Source organism: Neofelis nebulosa, chromosome 2 (genome assembly GCF_028018385.1).
Source record: "Neofelis nebulosa isolate mNeoNeb1 chromosome 2, mNeoNeb1.pri, whole genome shotgun sequence".
In the NCBI taxonomy this organism is placed as follows: Eukaryota; Metazoa; Chordata; class Mammalia; order Carnivora; family Felidae; genus Neofelis; species Neofelis nebulosa.
Window position 1 is genome coordinate 126681413 of NC_080783.1, and position 27002 is coordinate 126708414.

A 27002-nucleotide genomic window follows, 5' to 3' on the forward strand; every position below is an offset into this window, starting at 1 on the left:
GCCCTTGGTGGGCCTAATAAACACTGAATCTTGCTCAAAAGTCTTTGCTGGATCTCCATTGCACATAGCAGTAATTCTATAGAACTCACACCAATCGATGAAGAAGCCAGCTCTCATCCCAAAAGAAACAAAAAGACTGCTTTTCCAGAAAAGAACACGTCCAGTTTTATAGACATTCTGTGATCGTGTTTCTTGTTTATGATGTTTTACGGACACAAATATTGCAGTAAGGTTACTAGGAATAAATTGTATTGCTACAGCTAAAAACAAATCAATATATAAAATATTTTCCTCAGTAATGGAAAAGTTAGATAAAGTTGTTGGCTGTAACTTTTAGTGCTGTAAAGATAAAAAAAAAAAAAAAAACCAGAGGTAAGGCACCATTTAATAACTAGGTAAGGTATGAGAGTAACATACACAGCAATGAGTCAGACTGTGTGTGCTTCCCGGCCTCCCCTCAGGAAAAATCTCAATGGGACCTCAGCCTTTTTTTATTCTATTCTGTCTACCTGGAAAGCCTTACTTCACCTAATGTACCTGGGAGCTAGAGAAGGAAAGGATTCCTGTGCACTGAAAAGCAAGCAAAACTTAGACTCAGGATGGACGTGGAGGTTCAAGTGGTCCCATACAATCATTCCACAGTGGAGGCTTTTGCACCGGTGTAGAGGAAAACAATGTAAATAAAAGCATGGACATTAAGGTGGCCCATGGTGGGTATAAGGAGAATGTGGAAAGAAGGAACAGAACTACCATTTTTACAGCTACTTTTTCTCATTTGATCTCAAAGCAACAAAGGGTAGGCAAAGTTATTTGCATTCAATCTGAAGCTTCTCTTTATTCTTTCAACAGATATCTTCTGAACAACCCAATATGGACACAGCCGTTGCCCTCAAGGAGAAGGATACCTGCAAACAGGTGGCCCCAATCAAGGAGGAAATACGCAAGTAGCACAAGTTGGTATAAAATCATATGCAATACTGACATTTTCAGGGCCTTAGTTAAAATGTGGCTGTCATGTGGGAGAGAGTGGGAACTACTTAGAAATTAAGGAAAACAGCTTTTGGTATTCAGAGAGCAGTAGCTTTCTTCTCTATGCCCTTCTCATCTCCACCCAAAATCAAAATGGTTTAAAGCATGCCTTGAACAATGAGAAAAACACCACGTGCAGATCATTCCTTACCTACCCTGGAGTCTAGTACATCTGCCAAAACAGCAGCGCCAGGAGGCCAAGCCCAAGTCCTGTGAAGCACTGGGGGCTCATTTTCTGAGCTGATCCTGAAGGATAGATAAGGAGTTTCATCAGGCAGTGGGGGTGGAAGGAGAGAGCTCACCAAGCAGGCAAGTTAGAGAGATATTCTGGGCAAAGCGAACAGTTTGTGCAAAGGCGTGGAAGCATGAGAAACCATAATAGTTTAGGGAAGCCACGAGCTTCAGTGTGAACGGAGGCAAGTATGGCAGCAATTACCAGGAAATGAGGCTGCAGAGATATATTGGTCCCATGTTATGAAGGACCTTGTCTGCTACCATAAGGAATAGAAAATGACTGTGCTGTGCTCTCCCAATGCGGGGTACTGTTACATAAAATAAAGAGAGATACAATTGGAAATGTGGATGGGGCTCGATTAATGGCAAAGCCGAGGAGTCTGGGTTTTAACTGGCAGACCATGGAGCATCATCTAGATCTGGGATCTAACCTGAGGCGGGGAACTGCAGGACGCCCTTCACACGCTTGTGTCTTACACCTGCTAGCTCCCGGGTGTTTTCGGTGTTGGTACACTGCTTCCCGAGTACCAGGGCTTACCTGTGTGGTGTTTACCCCGCAAACTGATGAAGCAAGTGTTTCCTAGTTCTTGCTCCCAGACAAGGGGGACCTTCCCTCCGGCATTCTTCAGTTCATCTGCTCAGTGGACTAGCGCCATCGATACGCTTAGGTTATATAAAGTTTATCAAGTAACAATATGTGGCTGCCTGGACAGAATTTGTTTCATGACCTTCTCATTCCTAAGTGGCTACCTCCCAACACAGAGGATAACTATTTTTACATGCGCCCCTTGGCCCACGGGGTGACCTTATATCTTCAGTACCTTTTCAGACAGGAATTAGGAGGTGGGGAAGCCGCCGCAAAGGCCCAGCCCACGCACTCTGCACAGCCACCTCCCGCCATGGGCATTGGCCTGGCAGGCTTTCAGAAAAGAACCCCAGGTCTTCCTCCCTGTCTCCAGACCAGGCTCTCCTCTGCCCAAGGCCCACATTGATTAATTGCCCCTTTTAATAGCACGGCCTCAGTCTTTAGGGAGGAAGGCGTCACATTTGCTCTTCCCCTTGTAAGAACGGGGCCCAATTCATTCTTGTCCAGGCAGCATAATAAATAACCTGCCCCCGTTGGCAGGGAGTTTATTAGAGACTGATGGGACATTTAACAATAACTGGGGGCCTGTGATTTATTAGGTAGGGAGGTTCAGGGCGTCTCCAAAGACTGGGAATGTGGAATTTAATTGATAAAGCAACTGTCAGCAGCAATGAGATGCACTCAATAGAATATGCATTTGAGGGATTCTCTTTGGAGCTGTCAGGAAGGGTTTCTGCTAATCATATTCAGCTTCCGTGGATGGTGGCGTCTGCCGGATATCTGGGTGAGAGACAAATGGCAGGGAGGGGACTCGGAGAGGGGCCCGGGGAGGGATGCACCTGTCAGTTGCCCAGCCCGATGGAAGAATGTGACACAAATGAGCAAAAGGAAACAGGATTCCCATCACCCTGAGTGAGGACTCTTCAAGAGGCCTTCGTCTCTCTCCTGTGAGCCGCTCGAGAGAGCAAGAGGCACCCGAGCACCCACTTCCTGGAAAAGGACGGAAATGAAAGAGTTAAATGGCAAGATGAGAGATCTGTTCCGGAATCTCCCTAAGCCCTGAGGCTTCTGCACCAGAGACCCCCTGCCTTGCTGTCCAGCTCCAGACGCTCACACACACAACACACACACTGCCGAGAGCCACAGTTCATTACCCACCTGCCCCCCATACGGCAGTTTCCACACAGCCTCCCTCGAACCCCTGGTTCAGGGGGCAGCTCCTCCTGTCACAGCCGCTTTCGTGCCAAGAACAGAGCCACAGAAACTCTGATGGAGTCTCACCTTTGTTTGTTGTTGCTGTTTCCCAGCTCTGGAGACCCCAGAATCCAGGCTGAGAACCTGGAAATAAATGCTTGCGGGCTGGCGCGTACAGAGCATTGGCGCACCCCTCCACCCTGTTTCCGAGACCCGGTGTATCTCCGAGGGCCATCGATAATGGCGCTGGCACTAGCACAGCTCTGTCCTCAGGCAGTCCTGAGCCTTTCCAAGGCAGCTCTGCTCGAATTTTCTATCCCTCCATCCCTCGGGCTGTTGCTCAGCCTTCAACCAGGCCATGTAAGGCATGAGAGGGGCTTTCTCAGGCCAGTCTGCTTCCCTCCTTTGATCCTCATGCATCTATTCTTAGGTCCCAGGAGACCGGTCTGCCTCCTTGTTCCCTTCAGGGAGAGAAAGGGAGGGGGAAGCTACAGCCAGGGAAGAAGAAGTAATTGTCACTGTCTAATCTGAGCCTCGGTGGTGACACTGAGGGACCTCTGAGCAGAATGGATACAGCAACTGGTTTGATTAAATCAAGCCTCTCCCACAACCTTGTTAAATTAAACTGACAGGCCGAGAGCAGACGCGGGAGGGCAGAGGGATCATCGCCTCGGGTGGGGGCAGAGGAGGCCCAGAGCCGAGGTTGGTAAGAAGATCAGATGGTAGCAGAGCGGCAGCCTGCCCTTTCCCTTATTTGCTGACTACAGATACGAGCTGAGATTTATGGATGTGAGATGCTTAAGTACCTGTCTGAGCACAGGCTGTGAAACCGACGCCGAGGCAGACGGCTGCCTCCCCGTGGGCTCTGCAAATTCCCTTGGCATTCGGGCCTCACATTTGCAGCCGTGCTCTTGACATTTCAAAGGGCCTCTAAATATCTTGCCTTTACAGCAGGCAGGGAGCAGAGGAGTTGTTTGCCCCACTTTACAGTTAGAGCAACCAAGGCACAGAGGGATTCCAGGGCCAACCAGAGCCATGCAGAGACAGGCCGGCAGAGCCAGTCCAAGACCCCAGGTCTTCTGCCCGCCGCTTCTGGCCCACATCGCCTCCGACGTCCTGCCATATGGCAGAATTTCCCAGGGCTTAGTCCCTGGGCTGCCATCTCTTCTCCCACCCACCAAAGAAACGTAAGCCACACAGCTTGCTTTGTGGGCTGTCAGGAAAATGCCAACTCCCGACTGGCTTAGGGCAGCCCACCTGCAGAGCACACAGCTAGCTTCCAAAGGCCATGAGGCCATTCTGTCGCACTCATGTCACGCGCCCCCGTGCCCAAGGCCTTGTGAGCCATTTCCACTGCACCTAATTACAAGTCAGGGGAGAGGGGGTACGAGAGAGAGATTGTTAGCCACAACAGCAACAGCAATAGTAGAAGGATAACACCGATACCCCTGCTGGCTTCCTCACCTGTCACCCAGTTCCTCACCTGCCAAAGCTAATTTTCCACTCACCAGTGGGTGGGAGCTCATTTCGGAGCGGCTGAGCCACACGCACCCTCACATACATACACGGGTTCACGGTGCCATTGTGAACAGAGTACTGCCTCCCCCAGGATGCCCTTGTTCTCACTTCGGACACGCTCCAATGATTTGTTCATTGACACCTCCAGCCCTCCCCAGTCTCTGTCTCCATAGCGAGGACACTAGGATGGGGATACTACTAAAGGTGGTGCACACTGATCGCCAGAGCGCACTGTCAGACCTGCCTCCTCCAGAGGCACGCTCATCACACCCCAGTGTCTGATCAAATCCCGCAACGGGGGGCGGGGGGGGAGGGACGGGGACAGGAGAACGGGGAGAGGGGCAGACTTTGAACCACGATGAAGGATTCAGGCTCCATGAGAGCCCGTACAAGGTGGTAACATTTGCTTGAGAGGGACAAAACCACTGTAAGCATCACCCACCAGGGGGGAGTATGTATGTGCCGCAGCAGATATCGTATCACCGTGCTCTTTCTCTGTGGTTACCGCATGATTTTGATCACCACTCTTGACCCGAGAAAGATAGGAAACAGCAGACAGGCAGATAGGTCGAAGATACTTAGACAAATATCACCAGCCTCTTAAATTCCTCTTTGGTGTTGTCATTGGCCACACCCAAACCCGACATCTCCAATCTACCTGAACTCCTCTTAGGCAAGGAGTTGGACTCCTCTAGATACACCTGACAAAGTGAGGCGGAGGGAAAGGCCGTCTTGCCTGGCAGGAGGGGAGGAAAGACCACCGGGCCTGGGTTCCCATGCCGGCTCTGCCTCTGGCCACCTGGGTGATGTACGGCAAATCATTTCACATTTCTGGGCTGCACTTTCCTGACCTGTAAATCATATGCTTGGGTAGGAAATGCAGACTTTTGTTAGAGTTTTAAAATTTTAAAGATCACCAAGGAGAAAACTGAGACCCAAAGAGGTTGAATTACTTGTCTGAGGCTCCACGGTGAGGCAGCCGAGTGACTGAGAGGGTGTGGGTCCTGGAGCGAAAGCCAGAGCTTTGTGTGACCAGACGGGAGTTCTGGCTCCCTAGCTCCCTTCTTCCTCATCTGCAGAATGGAGGCGATAGGAGACCCTGCCTCTGAGGGTTTGGGACGAATAGATGAGCGCCTGATACAGGGAAAACCTTCAATAAATGTTAGCAAGCACTATTTTTAGTGACAGACCAGAGGTTCAGACCCACATGTCTTGACTTCTGGTCTCTCCATGAGGTCACAATCCCCTGATTATCTATAAGGTCCTCCTCAGCTCCCAAATTCTATGATTCCAAGTCAGATAGATTAAAATGCAAGTTACTTCCAAAACCCTCCAGGCAGAGACACAAAAGACCATTTAGGGGATTCATTATTCACTCTCCATTGCCTCAGTCACTTTCTATGGATGATGATTCATGGGGAATAATCACAGCAAAGAAAACCTGTCCAAAGGCAGGGAGAGGGAGGGCAGTAGAAACCAAAACTCCTTTGCATGTGGAGTGCCTATTCTTTAAAAGGTATCTTCATTTGTGAAGTGATGACAGTGTCTCTTGGCCTCATTGCCATTCCACTCTGGAACTTGAGGCTTTCTCTTGGTATAGATGGCTCCCATTGGGAGCCACTGCCCACCCTGCCTCCACCCACCCCCCCACCCACCCAGACCTGGGGAGAGGGTCCTGCCTCTCTGGTCAAGCAGAAGCCTTCACAGCAGCAGCTGTCACCCTGGCACTGGCTGCCCTAGGGGTCTCTGGCCACACCCCAGGGCTGGCATCTATTCCAGGCTTGGACAGTTCTGCAGTCCCCGCAGAAGACTGGGAGACCCTTGGGAACCAGCCTGGTGGCAGCAGGTATGCAGTAAGCCAAACCTGAGATGTGACCTCTTTTTCTCCTCACCCCATGGCCTCAGGAAAAGAAGCAGGTAGCCTTCTTTCTGTCTCGCCGACAAGTCTCTCCCTGGCAGGCTGCCAACTCCTGGTTTTTGCTCACAGCAACCAGAAGCTGGGGGCGGGGGGGGGGGGGGCTGGTAAGTAGTGTGTATCAAAATGAGCTTTCCCTCTGAGTGGGAGGCCATGTAGGTGAGGTTACAGGGAAGTGGGCACAGGGCTGCCAGGGAGCCAGCTGTGGCAGAATGTCCCTGGGAGCGTGCTGAGAACGACTCCCTCTCCCTTTCCATGCAGTTCCCATCTACCAGCATTGGTTTGCACAAATCGCATTAAGTATTTCCCTGTGCTGTGTGTGCCCTGACATTCTTCAGGTGCTCTTTGCAGTTGAAAAATATTTGCTTTTCCAGTAATGTTTGCAAAATGGAAATATTTGCTTCCCAAGTAGCAATGAGACCATTGCTTAGGCACCACAAGCACAAGACCCATAGCTGCAAATAATTCCAAATAAGGCTCAGTAGCAGCCCATATTTGGACTAATCTGAATAACTAACTGTTCATTGTTTGGACTCGTCTAATTTTGCACTAGTCAGTTCCCTCTGAATTGTTCAGGCGAGATAGCCCATTCATACATGGAGTTTTCCAAAATACTATACTGCTGTTTCTTTCCCCTGCCCCCTCCCCCAACACCTTCCTTCTGTGTTGTAGAAAAAGTTGTAGCCACTGCATGACTGATGGCCTGGCCTTGCAAGGCAGGTGACTTTGTACAAAAGTTAAGGCTGAGAGTGGTGCCTAGTTTGGCACTAGGTGTAAATTCAACCACGGGGTTTGTGGATGGGGGACTAGAACCCTCAGTGGTTCTAGTCATCTTGGTAACCCACCTCAGGTCACACCCTGCATGCTTTCTGCAGAGTAGGTAGTAGAAAGAGGGAACAGGAGAACTTTGTTCCTTCAACATAAAGACCAGTCTCTTTTGGCCTCAGTTGCTCTATAAGTGGGGAGAATGACGCTCCATGTTTGAAGACATGAAAGCTAAGGAGCTTTTTCCCCCCATGCCTAGAGTCTTTGATTTCTCTAGCCAGTCAAAAGATTTTTCAAATAAAATCCAAAGTGAATCTTTCCTTTGGAACCAAGGGACCTCTAGCATATAGGCCACTTGGTCCCTCTGCTGTCTCTCCTAATACCAGGATTGTATGAGGCACAGGAGCCCAGTCCCATCTAAGGTGGACAGAGGAATAAAGCTAGAAGTTAGATTGTTTTAAGAATAACTAGGCCTTGCAATCCCTATCAAAATAACACCAGCATTCTTCACAGAGCTAGAACAAACAATCCTAAAATTTGTATAGAACCAGAAAAGACCCCGAATAGCCAAAGCAATCTTGAAAAAGAAAACCAAAGCAGGAGGCATCACAATCCCGGACCACTTTCTTACACCGTACACAAAAATAAACTCAAAATGAATGAAAGACCTAAACTTAAGACAGGAAGCCATCAAAATCCTAGCTTCAAAATAAATCAAAATAAAAAGCTTCTGCACAGCGAAGGAAATAATCAGCAAAACTGAAAGGCAACCTTCAGAATAAGAGAAGATATTTGCAAACGACATATCAGATAAAAAGTTAGTATCCAAAATCTATAAAGAACTTCTCAAACTCAACACCCAAAAAAACAAATAATCCGGTGAAGAAATGGGCAAAAAACATGAATAGACACTTCTCAAAAGAAGACATCCAGATGGCTGACAGACACATGAAAAAATGCTCAACATCACTCATCATCAGGGAAATACAAATCAAAACCACAATGAGATATCACCTCACGCATGTCAGAATGGCTAACATAAACAACTCAGGCGATAACAGATGTTGGTGAGGATGTGGAAAAAGAGGATCTCTTTTCACTGCTGGTGGGAATGCAAACTGGTTCAGCCACTCTGGAAAATAGTATGGAAGTCCCTCAAAAAATTAAAAATAGAACTACCTTATGACCCAGCAATTGCACTACTAGGCATTTATCCACGGGATACAGGTGTGCTATTTCGAAGGGGCACGTGCACCCCCATGTTTATAGCAGCGCTATCAACAATAGCCAAAGTATGGAAAGAGCCCAAATGTCCATCGATGGATAAATGGATAAAGAAGATGTGGTATATATATATACAATGGAGTATTACTCAGCAATCAAAAAGAATGAAATCTTGTGATTTGCAGCTATGTGGATGGAACTAGAAGTTAGAGAAAGACAAATATTTGAGAGACAAACTTCACTCATACAAGGAATTCAAGATACCAAACAGATGAACATAAGGGAAGGGAAACAAAAATAATATAAAAACAGGAGGGGGACAAAACATAAAAGACTCAAATATAGAGAACAAACAGTGTTGCTGGAGGGGTTGTGGTAGGTGGGATGGGATAAATGGGCAAAGGGCATTAAGGAGTCTACTCCTGAAATCATTGGTGCACTATATGCTAACTAACTTGGGTGTAAATTTTAAGAATTAATTAAGTAATTAAAAAAAGAATAACTAGGCCTCACTCCAGTCCCCTCCTTGCAGTCCCAATATGTTCACACTCAGACACACAGTCTCTGCCCAGCACCTCCAGGCCTGCCTGCCAGGCGAGGTCCTCTGCCTGGTGAGGGACAGTTCAGCAGTGATATCTGAACACATTCCAACAGCACATGTTTATCTCTAGGGTCAGCCTTTCCTGTTGATGCTCAGGAGGTGTGGGGGAGCTGCTGGCAAGCACAGGGGGTGGAGGCCTGGGGGCAGTAGGGATATGGACGCCCCTCTTAGGAGGGTGATGTTATGATGAGGTTTCCAGACTGTGTGTGGCCATGCATGTCTTTCCTCACATGAGTATGAACTTTTCAGCTCTTCTGCTGTCAGTGGAGACGGGCACAGCCTCACCCAGGGATGCATCTTCCAGAGGGCGGGCTAAGATGCACTGGGTGGGGACCTCCAGGTGGGGGCCATGGGATATGGAGCCAGGAGAACGGCCGTGTTTCCATTGTTTACTGTAGGATGCGAGCTCTGTTGGGACGCAACTGGTTCTGCCTCTCCCTTTGAGCTCAGTCATTGGTGCCAGGACCTCCAGGCTTTGGCAGTGGGACAGACGGGGCCACCCTCCCTGAGTAGGTGGGCAAACCCCATGAGTCTGACACCCTTAGACACCATTTCCAGGAGTTGCGCCCCCTCCCTCAGGAAAAGTACCCACCACACTTACCCCACCAGCAGGGGGCAAATGCTGAGCTACCATTTAGGGGTCCTCCCCCCATCCCCGTCCCCACCCCCGCCCACCTCTGGGTGGCTTTGAGAAAGTATGTTCATAACCAATCTCAGACCTTTGATATGTTCCTTATTTTCAAGTGAGATAATTTCATCTTCCCTCCAGGCTGAGTTTTGAGGGGCAGGAGAGAGGAGGTCGAACTATTTGATTCTTCTTCAGCAAAAATGAATCATGTCCCACATCCCCCATTCTCAGCCTAGGGATATTTACCCATGTTTATATAACTATGGCAACAGGCTTTATTCTCTGCCATTTAAACCCTTAAAAAAAAAAAAAAGAAAGAAAGAAAGAAAGAAAAGAAAAATGGAAAGCAATCCATTTCCCTGTTCCTGCCTCCTGGTCTACCCAGATGACAGAGCTATTCCTGCAGAAGCAAGGTAAGAGACAGAGCCCCACATGTCCTGGTATAATGTCAGCCTTCTCCGAGGGTAAGTTTGCAGTGGCCCAACCTCATGAAAGGCCTTACGAGTTTAACAGTCACTTTCTACCAAAATCCTATGGGAACCACACAGTAATAGCACCTCTGACTTGTCTGGGACCTCTCTTTTGAGCACCACGCTGAGATTAGGGGCATCGATTTTCTTTTTCTTGCCATCTCCTTGACCTTAAAAGGGGATGGATTTCGTAATGTATATAACTGTCGTGTCACTACGTCAACCACCTGAAACTAACATGTCAACTATCTTTCAATTAAAAAATTTTTTTTTTTAAAAAGTGGATGGAATGCCAGCTGGCTTTGCTAACCATATATTCTTCATCTCTGAGATGGATTCCTCTTGTCCTGACTATTTCACAGATTGTTGTCAAAATGGAGTTTTGTAAGGAGTGTAAAAGTGTTAATTAGACTCACAATGGTTTAACTAGAAGCAAGAGAAACTGAGGCCAGGAACAGGGAAGCATCTGTGTGAGGACAACTGTGCTGTCAGAGGCCTAGGACACCCAACCACCCAGTCTAAACTTGTTACCAGATCAGCCTGCACCTCTTGGAGTTTGAACTACAGCCACCCTCTTACCTTCCAAGAGGACCCCGGTCCAAGTGCTCTCAGGGATGGCAAAACCCAGGCTTAAACTTGCCTCTAAAGACTATGGGAACCACAGACTCACAAACATTTACTCATTGCCTCCTGCAGCAGTCACTGTGCTGGGTGCTGGAGATCTCAGAGTGAGCAAGGCTCGCAGGGCTGGGGAACTCTTGTGTGGTAGTTCTCCCACGTAAGTCTATGTGTGGATTATGTTAGCGGCCAGGTCCCCCTTTCTATCCCCATCCAAAAAGACTCAACTCCAGAATGGTTCAGCAGGTCTGGGGACCGCAGCTCCGTCCTTGGGGGTGGCTCCCACTGTGAACATGCTTCGGGTACCATGGGAGGGTCCCCTTGGGAATCTCTGTCTCCCAACTGCAAGGAAGCCTGTGAGTGGGTCGCAGGGCCACGTGGACTGGAGAGGCCAGACTCACTCAGGTAACGGAAAGACCCGGAGAGCAGAAGTAAATGGTAATTCAAGCTCGGCAGCTTGGAAACACCTCCGTAGATTGATTCTCAGCTCCTTCCTGCAACAGTCGGGTTTTCTGATCCACGCCGGATCCTGAGCAGGGACCCCGAAGGGATCCCAGGCACCCGGGCTTAGGGCTTAGCAAACGGCCACCAAGACTCAGACTTCCGAGGGAGTTCTCACCCATCTACGCCTCTTCTTTCTTTTCTCCATCCATCCGCTACCGCTGCCTCCGCTTTGTCCAAAGAGGGGCACTAAGGTCTAGGACAAAAGACATGGGCGAGATCCCCTGTAATTGAGGAGCTGGGGTTAAGTGGAGACATCCGAAGGGACTCTGTAGAGTCTTCATTTCTAAAGATGTTCGTTTTTACGCACCCCCCCCCCCCAACCCGCCCCTTGTCTTTCAATAGTAAGCAGGAGTGGCACCCTTTCCTGACCAGGATTGGAATGAATGACCCCAGCGCCTGCATTCACTCTGCACCTTCTCACGCGTCTGCAAGGTTCTGTCTCGGAGACCCCAAATTCTGCCTGGGGCAAACTTTCTCCCGTTAATTGTCTTGAGATAACACGTCGCTAATTACCCTAATTACTCTCCGGCCCTGCAACACCGTCCCCCGCGGGCCAGGGAGGGTGGCGTGGCGCCTGGGCGCGGGGAGGGACCAGTAATCCTGGCCGCACGCGGAGGCTGGTCCAGAGCTCCGCTGGAAGGAGAACCCAGGCCGGCCTGCGGCCCCTCTTGGGTCCTCCTGCCGCAACTACTGTGTCCATTGAATAGAACCCGAGCAGCTTGGAGTCGTCCCCCCTCCCCGTCCCTTGAGCAAGAGTAAGGATAACTGACGCATATGGAATACTGGGGAAGAGAAAGGCCTATTTCTCCACTCCCTGCCCACCCTACTGAAAGCAGCCCCCCCCCTCCCCCATTCTACTACCCTGTTTCATGTTTTCACAAAGAATCACTACTGGAGAGTACCGTGTTTATTTATTTTAACCTGTCTCATCCCTCCCCTTCCCCTACCCCACGCACGTTCTTGAGAGCAGAGATCTTGCCTGTCTTAATTCGGTATCATACCCCAGACTTACACGTGGCGGGGAGTCAGCAGAGCCTCTAACAGCCTTGTGTTAAATAAGTCTGTGGACCGAGCAGCGGCTCCTCAGCTCCAGGATGAAGACTGGGCTGGGAGGAGCCTACACTTGGAGGTGAGACGGACCCACACTTCCAGACTTCCAGCACACTTCCAGAGTTCAAAAGAACTGCTGATTGGCTGCTTTGGTGGAGGATGTTCCTTTTCTGATCGGAGTATGGGAAACAGGGTTGAAACTAAGGCACTCTTACTAAGGCCGCTTCCCAATGCCCACTCATAAGACGGTGCTCTCTCTTTATCACCAAACGGGGGTCACGTGCTTTGTTGGGGGATGTCGGTACAATCTGGCGGCACGATACCCCCAGCCGCGTGGGCCAGGACTAGGTGTCCCGCGGCCAGCCCCCAGCAGCGGCTGCCCTAGCCCTGTGCGACCACCCGCTGCTGGATCCACTCGCTGCAGCCCAGCCCGCGCCCCCCCGTGCTCCCTTCTCATTGGCTGAAGGCATCCCCCCTGAATTCTCATAGGCTGTCGCACTTTTCCTCCGCCCCCCGCACGGACCGCGCGCCGCGCCAGCCAGGGAAGCTGCTCTAAGTCCGGGCCTTGGAGCAGAGGCTCGGCTCGGCCCTGCGAGAGGCGCGGAGCGCGGGGGCCGGGGGCCGGTGTTCCCACCCGGGGACGCTCTTGTGGAGCCGAGCCCGGCAAATGGGCGCAGGAGGAAGAGAGCAGGGAAATGGACTGCTATTTGCGCCGCCTCAAGCAGGAGCTGGTAAGAGCGCAGCAGGCGCCGGGGGCCGGGGGGACTGCTCCGCCCCGACGGCACCTGGCCCCCGCCCCGGGCCGGCCGGGGAGCTGGGAGTATTCGGGCGGGGGAAAGCCAGAGAGGAGGGGACGGACAGGCAGAGGGCAGGGCCTGTCCCGAGGGAAAGGGCCGCGAGGAAACTTGGAGCGAAGATTTGTGAGTGAGGCAGACGCGAGCAAGTGACGGAGACCTAGCGACCCCAAACCCAGACTGAAATGCGCCCAGGAAAGTCGCTGGAGAAACGGGGGCACACTCCCAGACGGACAGACGCGCGGGAGCGGGACGCCCGGGCCGGCTTCTGGGGCCGCTCGGGGCGCCGCGGAGCGCGCGGGGCAGGCGGGGAGCAGGGGCCGGGCGCGCGGGCCGGAGGGCAGCCGGGGACCGCTGGCTCGCGGGGAGCTGGCACCGCCTGGGGCCCCCAGCCCCGCCGGGCTTGGCAGAGCTGGCGCGGCTGCGGGGGCAGGCTGGGCCGGCTGTCTGCCCGGGCTTGTCTGCCAGCAGGGAGGGGGCTGGCAGCTGGAAGGGCGGGGGAGGGCCCCGCGCCGGAGGAGGGGCGCCGCCTGGCAGATAGCGAGCGGAGCTGCGGGGGCCCGGCCAGATGTCGGGGCTGGGCGTGGGGTGTGCGGAGGGAGCGTGCGGAGGCCAGGGGTGCAGAGGTCGGGAGACGGATCTCAGTCTGGGACCCGGGCATCACCCAAATCGGGGGCGGGGTGCTTCCAAAGCTCTGTGAGGCTGATTCTCGCCGATTTCATATACCACCAACCCCCCCCTCCCCGCCACACACACACACCTGCCACCTTTCCTGTTCCTGCAACCACCCGAATTCACACAGATATGCACACCCCCCACCCCGGCCCCTGGGCCCACCTCTCTGTCCACCCAGCTCCTTCCTGTGTCTTTGCCCCTGCCTCTTTTTGTCCCCTTTAGTGTCTCTTGGAGTGGACCTCTCCACTCCTCACTTTTCTCCCGTCCTCTTTCTTCCCACTTTCCAAAGCCAGGGACGCCCAGGCTCTCAACAGCAGACCTGGACCCATGACTCTCCAGATTCCTTGACAGACTCTCCCACTAAGGCCTGTAAACTCTACACTCCCTTCCAGCAGCTACCCCCCCCCCCCCTACCCTGCCCCGGAAACTTGGCAGCTGTATCTGGGGCCAGTTTTTTTGGGGGGGGCGGGGGAGAGGGCAGCTTGCAGAGCAGGTGTTCTCACTGATGCTTCCTGGTCAAGGCTCCCAGGCACTCTTCCTGTCTGTCCCACTCCAGGGTCTGCCTTCTCAGGTCAATGGTCACTTCTCTGGGACTTCCTCCTCAAGCCCTTTTTGTGGTGACACACAGATGGTAAAGTTACCCAGAGAAATGCTGCTTCTGGAAGGGACAGAAGAGTCTCCACCATGTTCCTTCCCACCCTCATTTTCACATGCTTCCCATGTCAGTTTCGGATGGTCAGCCCCAGTCCACACATACACAATTCTGACTCTTCCCATTCATTTGTCCAATACCAGAAAGAAAGGTCAAGGTCATCACAGATAATGTCTGAAGTCCAAGGCCCATGCTGAAAAAAAGAGAATCGAATAGAGTCCTCTTTTTATGCTTGGAATCTGGGACCACACCACCCACCTCAGGATATGCCTTAATAGAGGGTTTGTGGGTGTTCCTGGCATAGGCTTGAATTTTAAAATCCTACTGATTTGCATTTTTTATAGCACCCTAGGTGGGAGGGGGGGTGAGGGGAGGAAGACAGTCTGTGGATGCCAGGAGAATAAAAAAGGCAAATAGGAATCTGCACTGAACTGAGCTCCAGGTCTTGATTTGCACCCTCTCCTGCCAAGGACTTGAGCCCCCAGTCCCTGGGAGGAGGAAGGGGAGAGGCTGAAGTCACTGAGCTCCCCATTAGCTTTCATTTGGCCCTTTGTCTGAGCAGCTTCAGCCTTTGACTCCCTTGGCGAGGAAGCCAAATGCCTGGCCTGGGGCCCAGAATGACACTCAGATGGGAGAGTTCTGCACCCTCCCCCCCCCCCTTGGTGCCCCGCCTCCTCCCCGGTGCCAGTCTGCCCAGAAATGAGACAGAGCAGAGTGACAGGCAGAGGTATTAGAGTCTCACTCACTCCCTGACACCTCAGCCCAGTGCTTAGGTAGCTGAACCACATCTCAGTGCCTCAGGTTTGCCAATGGGAGTAAAGAAGAAAGTAGAGCTGAGTTAGCCCATCTGGGTCCTTTGGCTCCTCTAAGGACTGTGGGGATTGAATTCAGTGCACCTTGGTTGTGACTGGGATGGAAGGTTCTTGCTTTTTATACCCCAGGTCTGTAACAGGCATACAGTCGTTTTATGTCATGAGCTGGTGAGGGTGGGGGCAGGCAGTAGGGCTTGTGTGTTTATTCTAGGCAGAATCTTCCCCACCGCTGCAGAGGAGGACTGTGTGTTGCCTGGCTTTGTCCTTAGGTTAGTAGATGCCCAGGAAGGGCACTCATGTAATACTTGTCGAGTTCTACATTCATTTGTGCCACTAAATCCCTTCAAGAAGCCTGCGTCCTACAGACACTGGGTTAACCTGCTGGAAAAGGAAACATTAACAGGTTGTAAAATAATTTTTGTTAAGGGTGTTCTGTGGCCCTGTCCTTGGCTCAGAAAATCTAGATGAGAAAAGTGTGTTCCTGAAGACCAAAGTAAACAGAATTCCTTAATTTCGTGGAGCAGAAAATTCACACTGTAGGGGCGTCTGACTTGGGCTCAGGTCATGATCTCACAGTGTCGGGCTCTGTGCTGACAGCTCGAAGCCTGGAGTCTGCTTCGGATTCTGTGTCTCCCTCTCTCTACCCCTTCCCTGCTCACACTCTGTCTCTGTCTCTCTCTGTCTCTCAAAAATAAATAAAACATTTAAAAGAGTTTAAAAAAAATTGCACTCTAACAAGTGAGCACTGTGGGGGGCGGGAGGCTAAGGGTTTGGGGATCCTGGCTTGATTAGCTTGATGTCTAGAGAACTGGCCTTTTCCCCCTGCCTCGAAGAGGACAGAGATCAGGTTTCAGGGATGAAATGTGGCAGGAGAGTAGCAGCAGCTGACACACTTCTTCATTAGGATGAGGGGGTCAGGGCTGCAACAACCCAGCAGGGAACATATCTCTCTCCCCTCCAGCCACCACAGAGGGGCCCTGCACGAACACAAGGTCTTGGGACCAGCTGTTCCTACACACTCCTCCCTTGAGGGCTTCCAACAAATGGGGTAGACACAGAAACACAGAAGAAGCAGACATAAGATGCTCACGGGGTTTGCCTCATGAGTCAGTATCAGTGGAAAGCGAATAGAGTGTGTAAAGGTTGAGTGATAGGGGCTCATGAAGTCCAGCCATGCCAGGAAGTCTTCCTGGAGGAGGAGGAGGTTGATGGAGGCCACCTCCTGCAATATCCATCCTAGCTGAGGCATGATGAAGCAGCAGAGGGGCTTCTCTTGGGCTGGAGAAGGTCCTTCTAGAACAACTTGGTATTCCTAGAAGGCAGTTACCTGGCCACAAGGTCAGGAGGTTCTGACATGTGGAGGAGGACCAGGACCTAAAGGCAAGAAAAGGAGCAAAGAAAGTGATGAAGAGATATGGGAGGAATAGCTTTCAGTTCTCGGCCTCCTTTGATGTTTAGAGCTGGGGTCGGGTCCGTAAGCGAGGAGTGTGGAGCATGGGATTCGGGGGCAAGCCAACTTGAATTCACATCCTGGCTCAGGATGTGACCCAGGCAGATAACTTAACCCCTCTGTGCCTTGTTTTTCTCATCTGTAAAATGGGTTGTTTTTTTTTTTTAAATACCTACCTGCTACAGCTGCTGTGAAGATTAAATGATTGATGTCTGTCCTTAGCACATAATACCACGCACATTGTGTTGTAGGCACTCAGCAAACTCTGGATGGATTGATCGGGCTGGTGTGCATGAGTCATTCATTCACAGAACACATTAATGGAACTTGCCCTATGTTTAAAGCACTTTACCAGACACTGGTACTGTAGTTACAAGTATAAACAGACACAGATTCCGCTTTCAGGGAACTCGCAGTTCAATAGGGGAGATGATGGTGATAATAATAATAATAATAATAATAATAAGTGTTGATGTTAACATTTATTGATATGCTAGACATATAATGTATCATGTCACTTAATTGCCAAAGCAACCTGGAGACGTTGTACTTCCATTGTTCTCATTTTATAAATGAGACATGGGGAGGTCAAGTGACTTGGCCAAGGTCATCGAGCTGGTATGCATGCATGTGTCCAGCAGAGAGACAGAGGGTGCTTGCTACGTGAGAAGCACGAGTTCAGTGCTCTGAGAAGGGAGAAATGACCTCCAGCCAGGGGATCGGGAAAAGCTTTGTGGAAGAAGTAGCATTTGAGCTTGACCTTGAGGGATAAGCTGGGATGCGAAGGGGAGGAAAACCGCATTCCAGGCAGATCATGAAACAACAGGAGTGAAAGGCACCGAGATGGAAGTAGCAAGGACGTCCGGATGCCTTCCGGCGGGGATGTTCGAAGACTACTTCCGTCTGGTAGAACATAGGGTATGGGCAGAGAAAGAGTGAGCAACGGGGCTGAAAGAGTTGCTGAGAGCAGTCTATGGAGCACCTTGAATGCCATGCTAAAAAGTCCGCTCTTCTCTCTATGCACTGCAAGAAGCAGGCCGAGAACAGTGCCCTGGGATCCAGGAGGTGGGTGGTCTGGGGCGGAGGGTGGTGGGTGGGGGAGGAAATGGAGGCAGAGGCTGAGTTAGGTGGTTATCACAAGAGCCCATGAAGGAGAGTATGAAGGCCTGAACAAGAACGAAGAAGAAGGTTACTTCTGGAGGCCCCCTGGATGCCCAAGGAACTGGGACTGACTGCTTTGGAGAGGAGCTAAAGCTGTCAAGGGCGAAGGGCGTGGTGAGGCTGAGAGGCAAGCTCCCCGCAGGGCGAGATTGGGCCCCTCTCTCCACGTGTCTGCCTCTTGCCCAAGCACACGGGTCCCTGTAGATGGTTCCGTCGAGAGCGGGCTCACCATTTCACACTTCCTTCTTTCTTTACCCTCCTCCCTCCTCCAGCTCTTTGGCACAGTTTCTATTTTACCTTCCTGTCGTGCGTTCCCGCCAAGAGCAAGGGACTGTGAAGGTCCCTATTCACTGGACTGCAGAATGGGCCACTTGGCAAAAGCGGGGCCTTTTCCCGTTTCCGGCCCTGAACCTCCTTGTAGCTTCCAGAGGGGCTGAAAGGAACTGTGTGGGGATCTTGTGAGTAATGGGGGTGGGGGCAGCGAGGCAGGGCCCACTGCCAGGTCCGCGGGCAAAGCTGGAGCCCGCGTCAAAGGATTCTGGCTGAGCGGGGAGAGGGCGTGAGATGGACGGATGGAGGGCGCAGCTGTGGGATCAGTCAGGGGCCTAGGAGAGGGCTTGGGAAGGTTGCCGAGGATGCTGGTGTCACTTTCCCATCCCCATGCCTCCCATACCACAAAGGCCCAGCGAGTGCCAAGGGGGATGGTGCTGTCCATGGGCAGCTGACCCCACACTACCCCTACCCCTCGAAGGCTCAGTGCTGCAGGGCCAGGATGGCGGGGTCTGCTTCCTGGCGGCATCTTCCCCCTCAGCTCCAGACAGACAGTGCTTTTTCCTTCTTCAGATGATTCAATGAAGAGGCGCTGTCAGTGGAAAGGAACTGAATTAGGTCTTGGAGTCCCTCCAAGACTTCGTGCTCTTCCTCCCCATATGATGGTAATTGCACTTTGCATGTCAGATTGGCTATCCTGGTTTCTTCTCGCAACAACCCCACGAGGCTGAGAAGTCAGATCGTGATGACTCGGAAAGCCCACTGGGCTGAAGCAAGAGGGCCAGGCTTGGGGTCCCAGTCCTCCCAGGAATCCTTCCCAGTTTTGGAACCCCAGGCAATAGATCCACATTTCCACCAGGGGCGCTCAGGATGACATTAAGATCTGATACTCAGATGAAAACCTTTTCGTTTTAGATCCTTACTCTCTGTTTATGGCAAGTGCTATGCGTTTCCTATAAGTTCCTACAGAAATGCATTTATGTATACAAACAGATTTATGTAAAGCATTAAATGGGAGACTAGGTGATGAGGAGATATGGTGAAAACCACGCAGGAAGTCCAGGGAAGAATGTCGAGGAAGAAAACAAGCATCTCGGATCCCGTTTCTTCATCCATAAAGCAGGGTCACCAGCTTGCCAGAGTCACCGTGGGGTCCGGCAAAGCACGAAGGAAGGATGCACACCGCATACACACAGGGGATCAGCATTTCACAGCCACAGTCCTCTGCCCGAGGTCATGCGGCCCAGTTAGGCAGCTGGGACTCCCCTGGGGCTCCTCACAAACGCCAGGAAGGTGCCCAGTGCCCATCCAGCTGGATTCAACTGCAGCAGGAGAGACTAAAGTTTGACGTGAAGACCATATTTAGAATGAAACATTTCGAGGCCCAGGAGGTGCTGGGGGGCTAGGAGGTGGGTGGTGGCGGTTGTGCTTGTGAGGAGGCCTGCGAGGAGGAAAGAACTTCCATGGTCTTTCTCAGCAAGGAGCCCCACACCCGTCTCTGGGATATGCTGTCAGGGGCAGTATGTTCGATGGTGGAACAGGCCAGCTCCTGCGCGTGCGCGGCAGTGAATGTGATTGGGGGTGGGCACGGGGGGTGGCTGCTAGACCCACTGCCACTCGGACTAATCAAACCAATTAGATCCTCTTAGGACCTGTCCAACCGACCCCTGAGGGCAAGCTGGGTATGACTGGGTCCCTGTCCTGAGGGAGCACCGGAAGCCCTGGCACTGGGAGGCCAGAGAGGAACTCAGTCCCCTACAGCCTAGAGATTGGGATTAGTGATGACCATTTCTAGTTGGGATTTTCTCTGGCTCCTCTCCTCTGCTCCCACCCCACGCTGCTCCATCTTGGGTTCCCGAGGCAGGAGAAACCCTGGGATCTGAGAAGGTCCCACGCCCCGAAGACAGCAGCTTGCCCTCTGGCTCTTTCTCCCTGGGTGACATCATTCCCCCTTGGGGCCAGGAAAGGCAGCTCCTCTCAGTCAAGACCCAGCTGATGCTCCTGCCTCCCCACTTCCCCCGGCCCTCCCCGCTTCCCACACTTCCTCCTTCTCTCGTCCTCCTTCTCACAGCTGCCTTATGCCCTCAGTGTCAGCACCCTCGCTGGTGGGCAAGAGGATGCGGAGCTTTCCTTTCCTTCCTTGCTCTTCCTTTGGAGGGGGCCGGGGGGAGGACAGAAGGGACAGGACAAGAGCTGTGTTTCTCCTTGATCCCACCAGGTAGATGAATGGAGTCCTGTCACGACTGTGTGTTAAGGTCCACTGAGGAAGACGTGTTCTGGAAGTTCTCAGGAAGTCTTAAGATAACCACCAAAACTCACCTCCAAGCCACGTATAAACACTCATTACGTCACCTAATCTGTCCAGAGCTGCGTGAGGCAGACACTCGTATTCCCGTTTTGAAGAATGGAGAAGTTGAAAAACGATTTAAATAACTGTCCTGGCCACACAGCTGCTGCTATGTGGCAGAGCTGGGATTTGAACCCTGTTCCATATGTCTCTAGAAACCAAGACCTTAACCAATACAGAATACCATTTTCCATAGGGGTCTAATTTCACCTCCTGTTGACTTGACTGGGGCCTCTGTGTTATGAGCAGTCCCAAATTCATACATACCCACACATTCATTCTCACTGGAAAATGGTACAAAATGTCAGCATTATGTCTTCAGGATTTTTCCATACTGGAAGAGACTGAATGGGGTCATTTCATTCCTCTCACTGCCTCTGACCTGGACTGTGTTCAGCCTTCTGGAAGGATGCCTGCAAGTTCAGGCTTCTTGCCTGTTGGTGAAATGAAGCCTTGAGCGGTGTCCCTGACTCTTCCTCTCTGAGGAGTGCATTACTGCCTGAGGGCAGCAGGTCTGGAGACACAGGACTTGGGGTATTCAGTGGTACTCAATAGATGTTTTATGGGTGTTTCACAGGGGCAAGGTGCTAGCTGGGTTCTGGGGAGGCATAACAACGTGAAGATCTCAGACCCTGCCCTTGATGGTAAATGCTCAGTGAATGTTTCATGAGCAACTGAGCATTGAAACGTGGAGGGGGGGGGAGGCTCTGGGCCACGTACAGAAGTAGCACGATAGACAAAGGCACTTGGGGTGTCACTAATGACGTTCTGACAGCAGCAGGGGGTATGCATATGGGAACAGTGACATGCTTCTGAGTGGCAAGTGACAGGATCACAGGAGTGTGGGAAGACTGAGCTGGTGGCCGGAAGGCCTTCGAGGAGGGTTCTGCATTCCAGGAGATGGAAAAGCAGATGTGAGACCTCTGGGGACAGGAAGAGGGGCAGAAGGTGGAAACAAAAGCCAAACGGGACTCTGAGGTCCAGGTTGGGGTGATGAGGAAAGGGGTACGAGAGAAGGGGCAGAAAAAGGGAAGTCAGAGAAGCAGTTTGCAGGAAGGGACCTCAAGGAGGTTGGTTTGAGGCTTAGGGTCTCCTCTGACTCTGCCCTGGGTCTTCCCAGCCGCGCTGAAATGCCTCCAAAAGGAAGGTCTCAGGAGGCCGGAAGCCAAAGAGGTCAGAGCAAGGGGCCATTGGCAAGCGCAGGCACCTCACAGGCTGTCATAGCTGCCACTCCAACGGAGCCCGCTTCCCGGTGGGGGGGGGGGGGGGCGGGAAGGGTCTGGCAAATCCCAGGGTCTCCAGGGCTCCCACCCACCACACTCAGCTGAGGCCTCCCTGCCTTCAGGGACACTCAGTCCTCCAGCTGCTTAGTGCTGCTGGCTCAGGAGAGCCTGGCCTGGTCCCCTGCCCTGCCCCTGCCAGGGTCGGGGTTGCCAGGTGAGGGTTTGACTGCAAAGCCTGAGAGTGTCAGCTGCCAGTGCAGTGCCTCTGTGCCCGCCCTCCCAATCCCTCCACCCCTGCACCTTAGTTCTGTGCATTACGACCAGGCTGGGCGGTAAGATGATCCCCACGGGTCTCTGGGGGGCTTAAGAAACAGATGGTCCCCTCACGCGAGGGCTTTTGCTGTTGGTAACACGAGCAGATCCAGGGAGGGAGCCGGCGGGACGAGGGCAGCTTGGGCAGCTTGGGCCGTGAATGTTATCAGACCACGCATCCCCTGCCCGCCTCCAAACTCGGCCCTCACCCTAGTCAGCCTCTTGGCCCCTTCCAGCTGGCACCTGGGACTCGTGCCTTTGACACCCGCAAAGGGGCTGGAGGGCTGGCCCCCAGGGTCCCCACTCTTGGCCAGAGCGGGGGAGCCACTTGGGCTGAGAAGACAGGAAGAGCACCGGAGCCAAGTGTAAGTGCAGCTGAGAGGAGGAAGGCAGAGAAGGGCCGGGAAGGGCTTCTGCACACAAGAGCATCCTGGCCTCCTTGTCTCTCTCCTGTGCGGCCAGATGTGCACAGCAGTGAAAGGAAGCCCCCGGCCTAGCCTTTTCCTTCGGGAATCTGAGCTCCTTGCCTTGCCCTCATGTCCTCCAGCCTCCTCCAGCGCCCTGGGGAGGGCAGAGTAGCCTTAAGGCCCAGCTCTTCTGTCCAGCCATCTTGAGGCAGGCAGTGCTTAGTATATAGCATTTGGAGCAAGGTGTCCTGTGTCCAAGGCCCAGCGATTTGACCTAGATGACCTTAGGCAAGTTACTTCACCTCCGCCATGGTTAACTCACTAAAATGAGAGCACTAATGGCAACCTCACAGGGTTTATATAAAGATCTTAAGAAGTGATGTGCCTAGAGCAGGTAGCTCAGTTCCTATTACATAGCGAACATGCACAGACTGCTCTTAGCGTGGCCATCATCATCGTCATCGTCATTGTTGTCTCAGGGAGGCTCGCAAAGAGGGCGCGGCACCTCGTAGAAAGACAAAGACGGCCACCACCATTTCGCACACCCTCTTGTATCTGCATCGTCTCGAGCAAGCTACTCACACGCCTCCGTTCCTTCATCTAGTACTAGTCACTACCTCATAGACTAGTTGGGGAGATTAACCACAGATCCATTTATATATGTGTCTGTATTTACATATATGTCGCTGAGGACAGCACCTGCCTTAGCACGTTAGCTGCCATTAATATGATTTCCTTTAACTAGCCATATGGACGTTAAGATTCCTCCTCTCCCAGCTCCCATCTGCACTGCACTGGGCCCCGTGGAGGTGGGGTCAGTGGAGGGCTGGAATGACCCCAGAGGTGTATGTTTGGGCGGGCGTCTAGGTTCAGGGCCAGTAAGGGGCAGCGCTTCCCCAGCCCCCCATGGCTCATGGGCCTGTGCATTTCTGTCCCCTGCAGATGTCTATGAAGGAAGTGGGTGATGGCTTGCAGGATCAGATGAACTGCATGATGGGTGCGCTGCAAGAACTAAAGCTTCTTCAGGTGCAGGCAGCACTGGAACAGCTGGAGATCTCTGGAGGGAGTCCTGCCCCAGGCTGCCCTGAAAGCCCCCGGACACAGCCCCAGGCCCCTGCCAGGCCCACGGCCTGCTCCTCCTCCAACCAACCTTTTGGCACGAAGTTTCCATCCTGTAGGAGTGTCTGTGGGAGGGATCTGGTCCCCCTGACCAGAGCACAGCTCCCAGAGCACCAAAGCTGTGCCCAGCAGGGGCCAGAGCTGGCAGAACCGGAAGACTGGACCTCCACATTGATGTCCCGGGGCCGGAATCGACAGCCTCTGGTCCTAGGTGACAATGTTTTTGCGGACCTGGTGGGCAACTGGCTGGATTTGCCGGAACTGGAGAAGGGTGGGGAGAAGGGGGAGGCGGGGGAGCCCAAGGGGGAGAAGGGCCAGCCCCGGGAGCTCGGCCGCAGGTTTGCCCTCACAGCAAACATCTTTAGGAAGTTCCTGCGCAGCGTGCGGCCTGACCGAGACAGGCTGCTGAAGGAGAAACCGGGCTGGGTGACACCCACGGCCTCGGAGCCCAGAGCCGCCCGCTCACACAAGGTCAAGAAGCGGAGCCATTCCAAGGGCTCTGGACACTTCCCCTTCCCAAGCACTGCCGAGCCCAGAAGGGGGGAAAGTCCTTCCGCAAGCTGCCCCAAGGCCCTGGAACCCTCGCCCTCTGGCTTTGATATTAACACAGCTGTTTGGGTCTGAATCCTAGAGACAGAACGTTGACTGAACCCAAAAGGTCCAGGTCCCCAGTGCTGGGCCCTGGGAAGGATGGGGGGAGGGGGGCGGGTGCTATGGCTTTCAAAAGCCTAACTCTGGGTTCCTTTTTCCCAGGAAGGAGGGAAAAGAAGCGGGAGTGTCTGGAGTAGGACTAACAGGCATGTGGTTGGTAGAGGCTGTGGTGGGGGCTGGCTGGTGGGGAGGTGAGGGTTCCCGGACTGAAAGAGAGATTGAGAGAGTGGTGCTCACCTTGGGGCTGCAGGTGATGAGGGGCATGGGGCAGGAGACCAGGAAATTCTTACATTCCTTCACTGCCCCAACTAAACATTCTGTATGGATTAGGGCACTGGAGCCTCATGTTCCCCTAGAAAGGCCCCCAGTAAAGACCTTGGCTCCTGTGTCCCCAACCTTATAACCGCTGGCATCCTTGGCAAAGCACTGCTCCAGGCACAGGCATGAACCCCAGCCCTCCTGGGATAGGGATCAGCAGAGAGGAAACTTCCCACTCCCACCTCTCCCTGTTGGCCTTCAAGATTTCAGCCCATACCTGGATCGTGGGAAATGGGCCTAATAAGGAGTGTATGTATAAGGAGTACTCCAGGGAGCCCTATATCTTTTCAAAAGCACAGGAAAGATATCTGTATAGCACTTTAAAGTTTGAAAGCCTTTTCATATCCCATATCCGTTATCTCCTTTTGAGTAAGCAAGTAAGTCAGTTTAGCCCCCTTTTCCCGATGAGGAAGCAAGCTTAGATATGCCACCTGCGGGCAGGTGGCAGATCAGCGCAGGGCTGACCCAAGGGCTGCAGCAGGGCCCTGGAGGCACAGGAGCTCCTTCCCCAACACCCCGCCTCCAGCACTGAAAGCCCCCCTCACCACCTCCCTCCTCCGCCCAACCCCGGACGCAAGCACAGGGCGTTCACCAGCGAGGCTAAGGTGGGCCGTAAGAAATACGCCCCGTGTTTTAGATTCCCAGCTCCACCCCACGATCGGGCGGCTGGGGGAAGGGCGGCAACTCCGCTCCCTACTCGAGGCGCCTAAAGCTTTCCTGGAGCGGCGCACGTGGCTGTCCGCGCCCCCCCCCCCCCCCCCCCCCCGGGAGCTGCCGGCCCGCCCACGCCCACGGGAACCGCCCGCTGCCTGGGAAAAGACAATGTGGGTCCCTGTTTGGGCCGGCCCGCCCTGGAGGCACTCCCCCTCTCCCCGCCTCGCTCCTCCAGACTGAGCTCCTCTCCGCTTGATGGAGGGGAGGGGGGGGGGGTGACAGCTGCAATTAGAGGCAAGACGCCTTCCCGCCCTCGGCGCATTAACAAATTGGAGAAGAAAAATAACAAGAAAGGCTCTTCCTGCATCCTGGACCCCCGGAGACCAAGCTGGAGGAGGAGGCTTAGCGCAGCAGCAGCACAGCGGGAATTGGGGGGCGGTGAGGATCGCGCTCAGATCCCCACGCAATCAAATCGTAGTTTTTGTTGGCGGAAGCTACTAGGGGAAGGTGCTAATTTTATTCATTTCCTTGAGCGCTCGCTATCTGCCAGGCAGTGTGCACAACTTGTCTTTCAGACTTCAGAATGACCCTAGAAATGATTGTCTTCCCAGTAAGTGGGTGGAAGCTCCTGGGGGGTCACACAGGCTGCCCAGATTAGGCTTCTGGCTCATGGAAGAATCAGGATTGGCCGCAAAACGGCCTTTCCTACTCTCCCTGAAGTTTGCCAGTTGAGGCAGCGCTTTCTGGAGGAGCAAGGCCCTACCCATCCTTTCTGTCTCCCCACAGAACTCTGATATTTCAGTCCTGGGGGAAGGCCTGTTGGCTGTGGCTGCCTTGGTGATGGTGGTGCTGTGCGCATATGTTCAGTGTGTGTGTGTGTGGGTGGGTGGGTGGGTGTGGGTGTGGGCGAAGGCTCCTCCCACTGGGTGGTGGTGAAGTCACCAGGTCCCAGTCCCAATGATTCCGCAGGAAACCAAGTCCCCTCTTGGGCATTCATCTGTGACTCATCTGTTTTGTGGACCAGTCATAACAATCCAGACCCAACTGAACAAAACTTTATGAACATCTCCTAAAGGCCGGGCATTGGGACAGGATCAAAACACAGCAAGGAAGACGACCCGGTTACTGGCTCAAGGGGTTCAGTAAGAAGAAACAACTCTTTACCCATCAGTTAGCCAGAAGGGATCCAAGGGAATGAACTCATTTTAACTGGGCCAGAACAAAACCATTAGGAGTGACATTTGCTGGCAACAGAATCCCCAGGCCTGGGGCAATGCTATCGCCATCTTTGCGTTCGTTCGTTCACGTTTCCTTCTCGCCTCACTCTGGAAGTGGCTGCTGTTGCTCTTATTCTGCATGGAGAGGCCCTGGGAAGTCAAGCAATTTGCCCAAGGTCACAGCCACAGAGCTGGGATTGAAACGGTCCCGACAGACCTCCCGCCTTGTGCTGTTCACACTACCCCACAAAGTGTCCATATCTGCTCCAAAGCCAAGTCAAGAGCAACAACAGAACCTGTCCTCCCCATATTATCCATGCATGGATAATAAATGGAATGCTTATTGTCCACTGGGGGAATTTTGCTCTGGTCTTGACAAGGGCTGGTAGAATGCCCTCATCACTAGGTCATGCTTTGCTAATGAAACACAATTCATTTACACCCCCTGCCCCGCACCACTAATTTTTCCTTTTCCCTCCTTTTCTGGGCTTTGGTCGTGACAGGATGGAGACTGTATTCCACTGAAGCTGAGGGGAGAGGTGAATGGGAATGTCTGGGGCCTACGGGATGTAGGAAAAGTGTAGGGGTGGGGAGCAGCAGGAGG

The 27002-nt window shown here is 52.8% G+C and overlaps 1 protein-coding gene across 2 annotated transcripts; it reads left to right on the forward strand.

Moving 5' to 3' along the window:
* Window positions 1-870: 870 nt before the first annotated feature.
* Window positions 871-26748, forward strand: INKA2 (inka box actin regulator 2). 2 transcript variants are annotated; one of them, XM_058716210.1, is made up of 2 exons: window positions 871-953; window positions 23382-26748. In XM_058716210.1, the coding sequence occupies exon 2, from the start codon at window positions 23382-23384 to the stop codon at window positions 24180-24182; it is 801 nt and encodes a 266-aa protein (XP_058572193.1). In that variant the 5' UTR covers window positions 871-953; the 3' UTR covers window positions 24183-26748. The 2 variants fall into 2 exon arrangements, with proteins under 2 accessions (XP_058572193.1, XP_058572192.1); XM_058716209.1 differs by lacking the exon at window positions 871-953 and adding an exon at window positions 12848-13067.
* The last annotated feature ends 254 nt before the right edge of the window (window positions 26749-27002 follow it).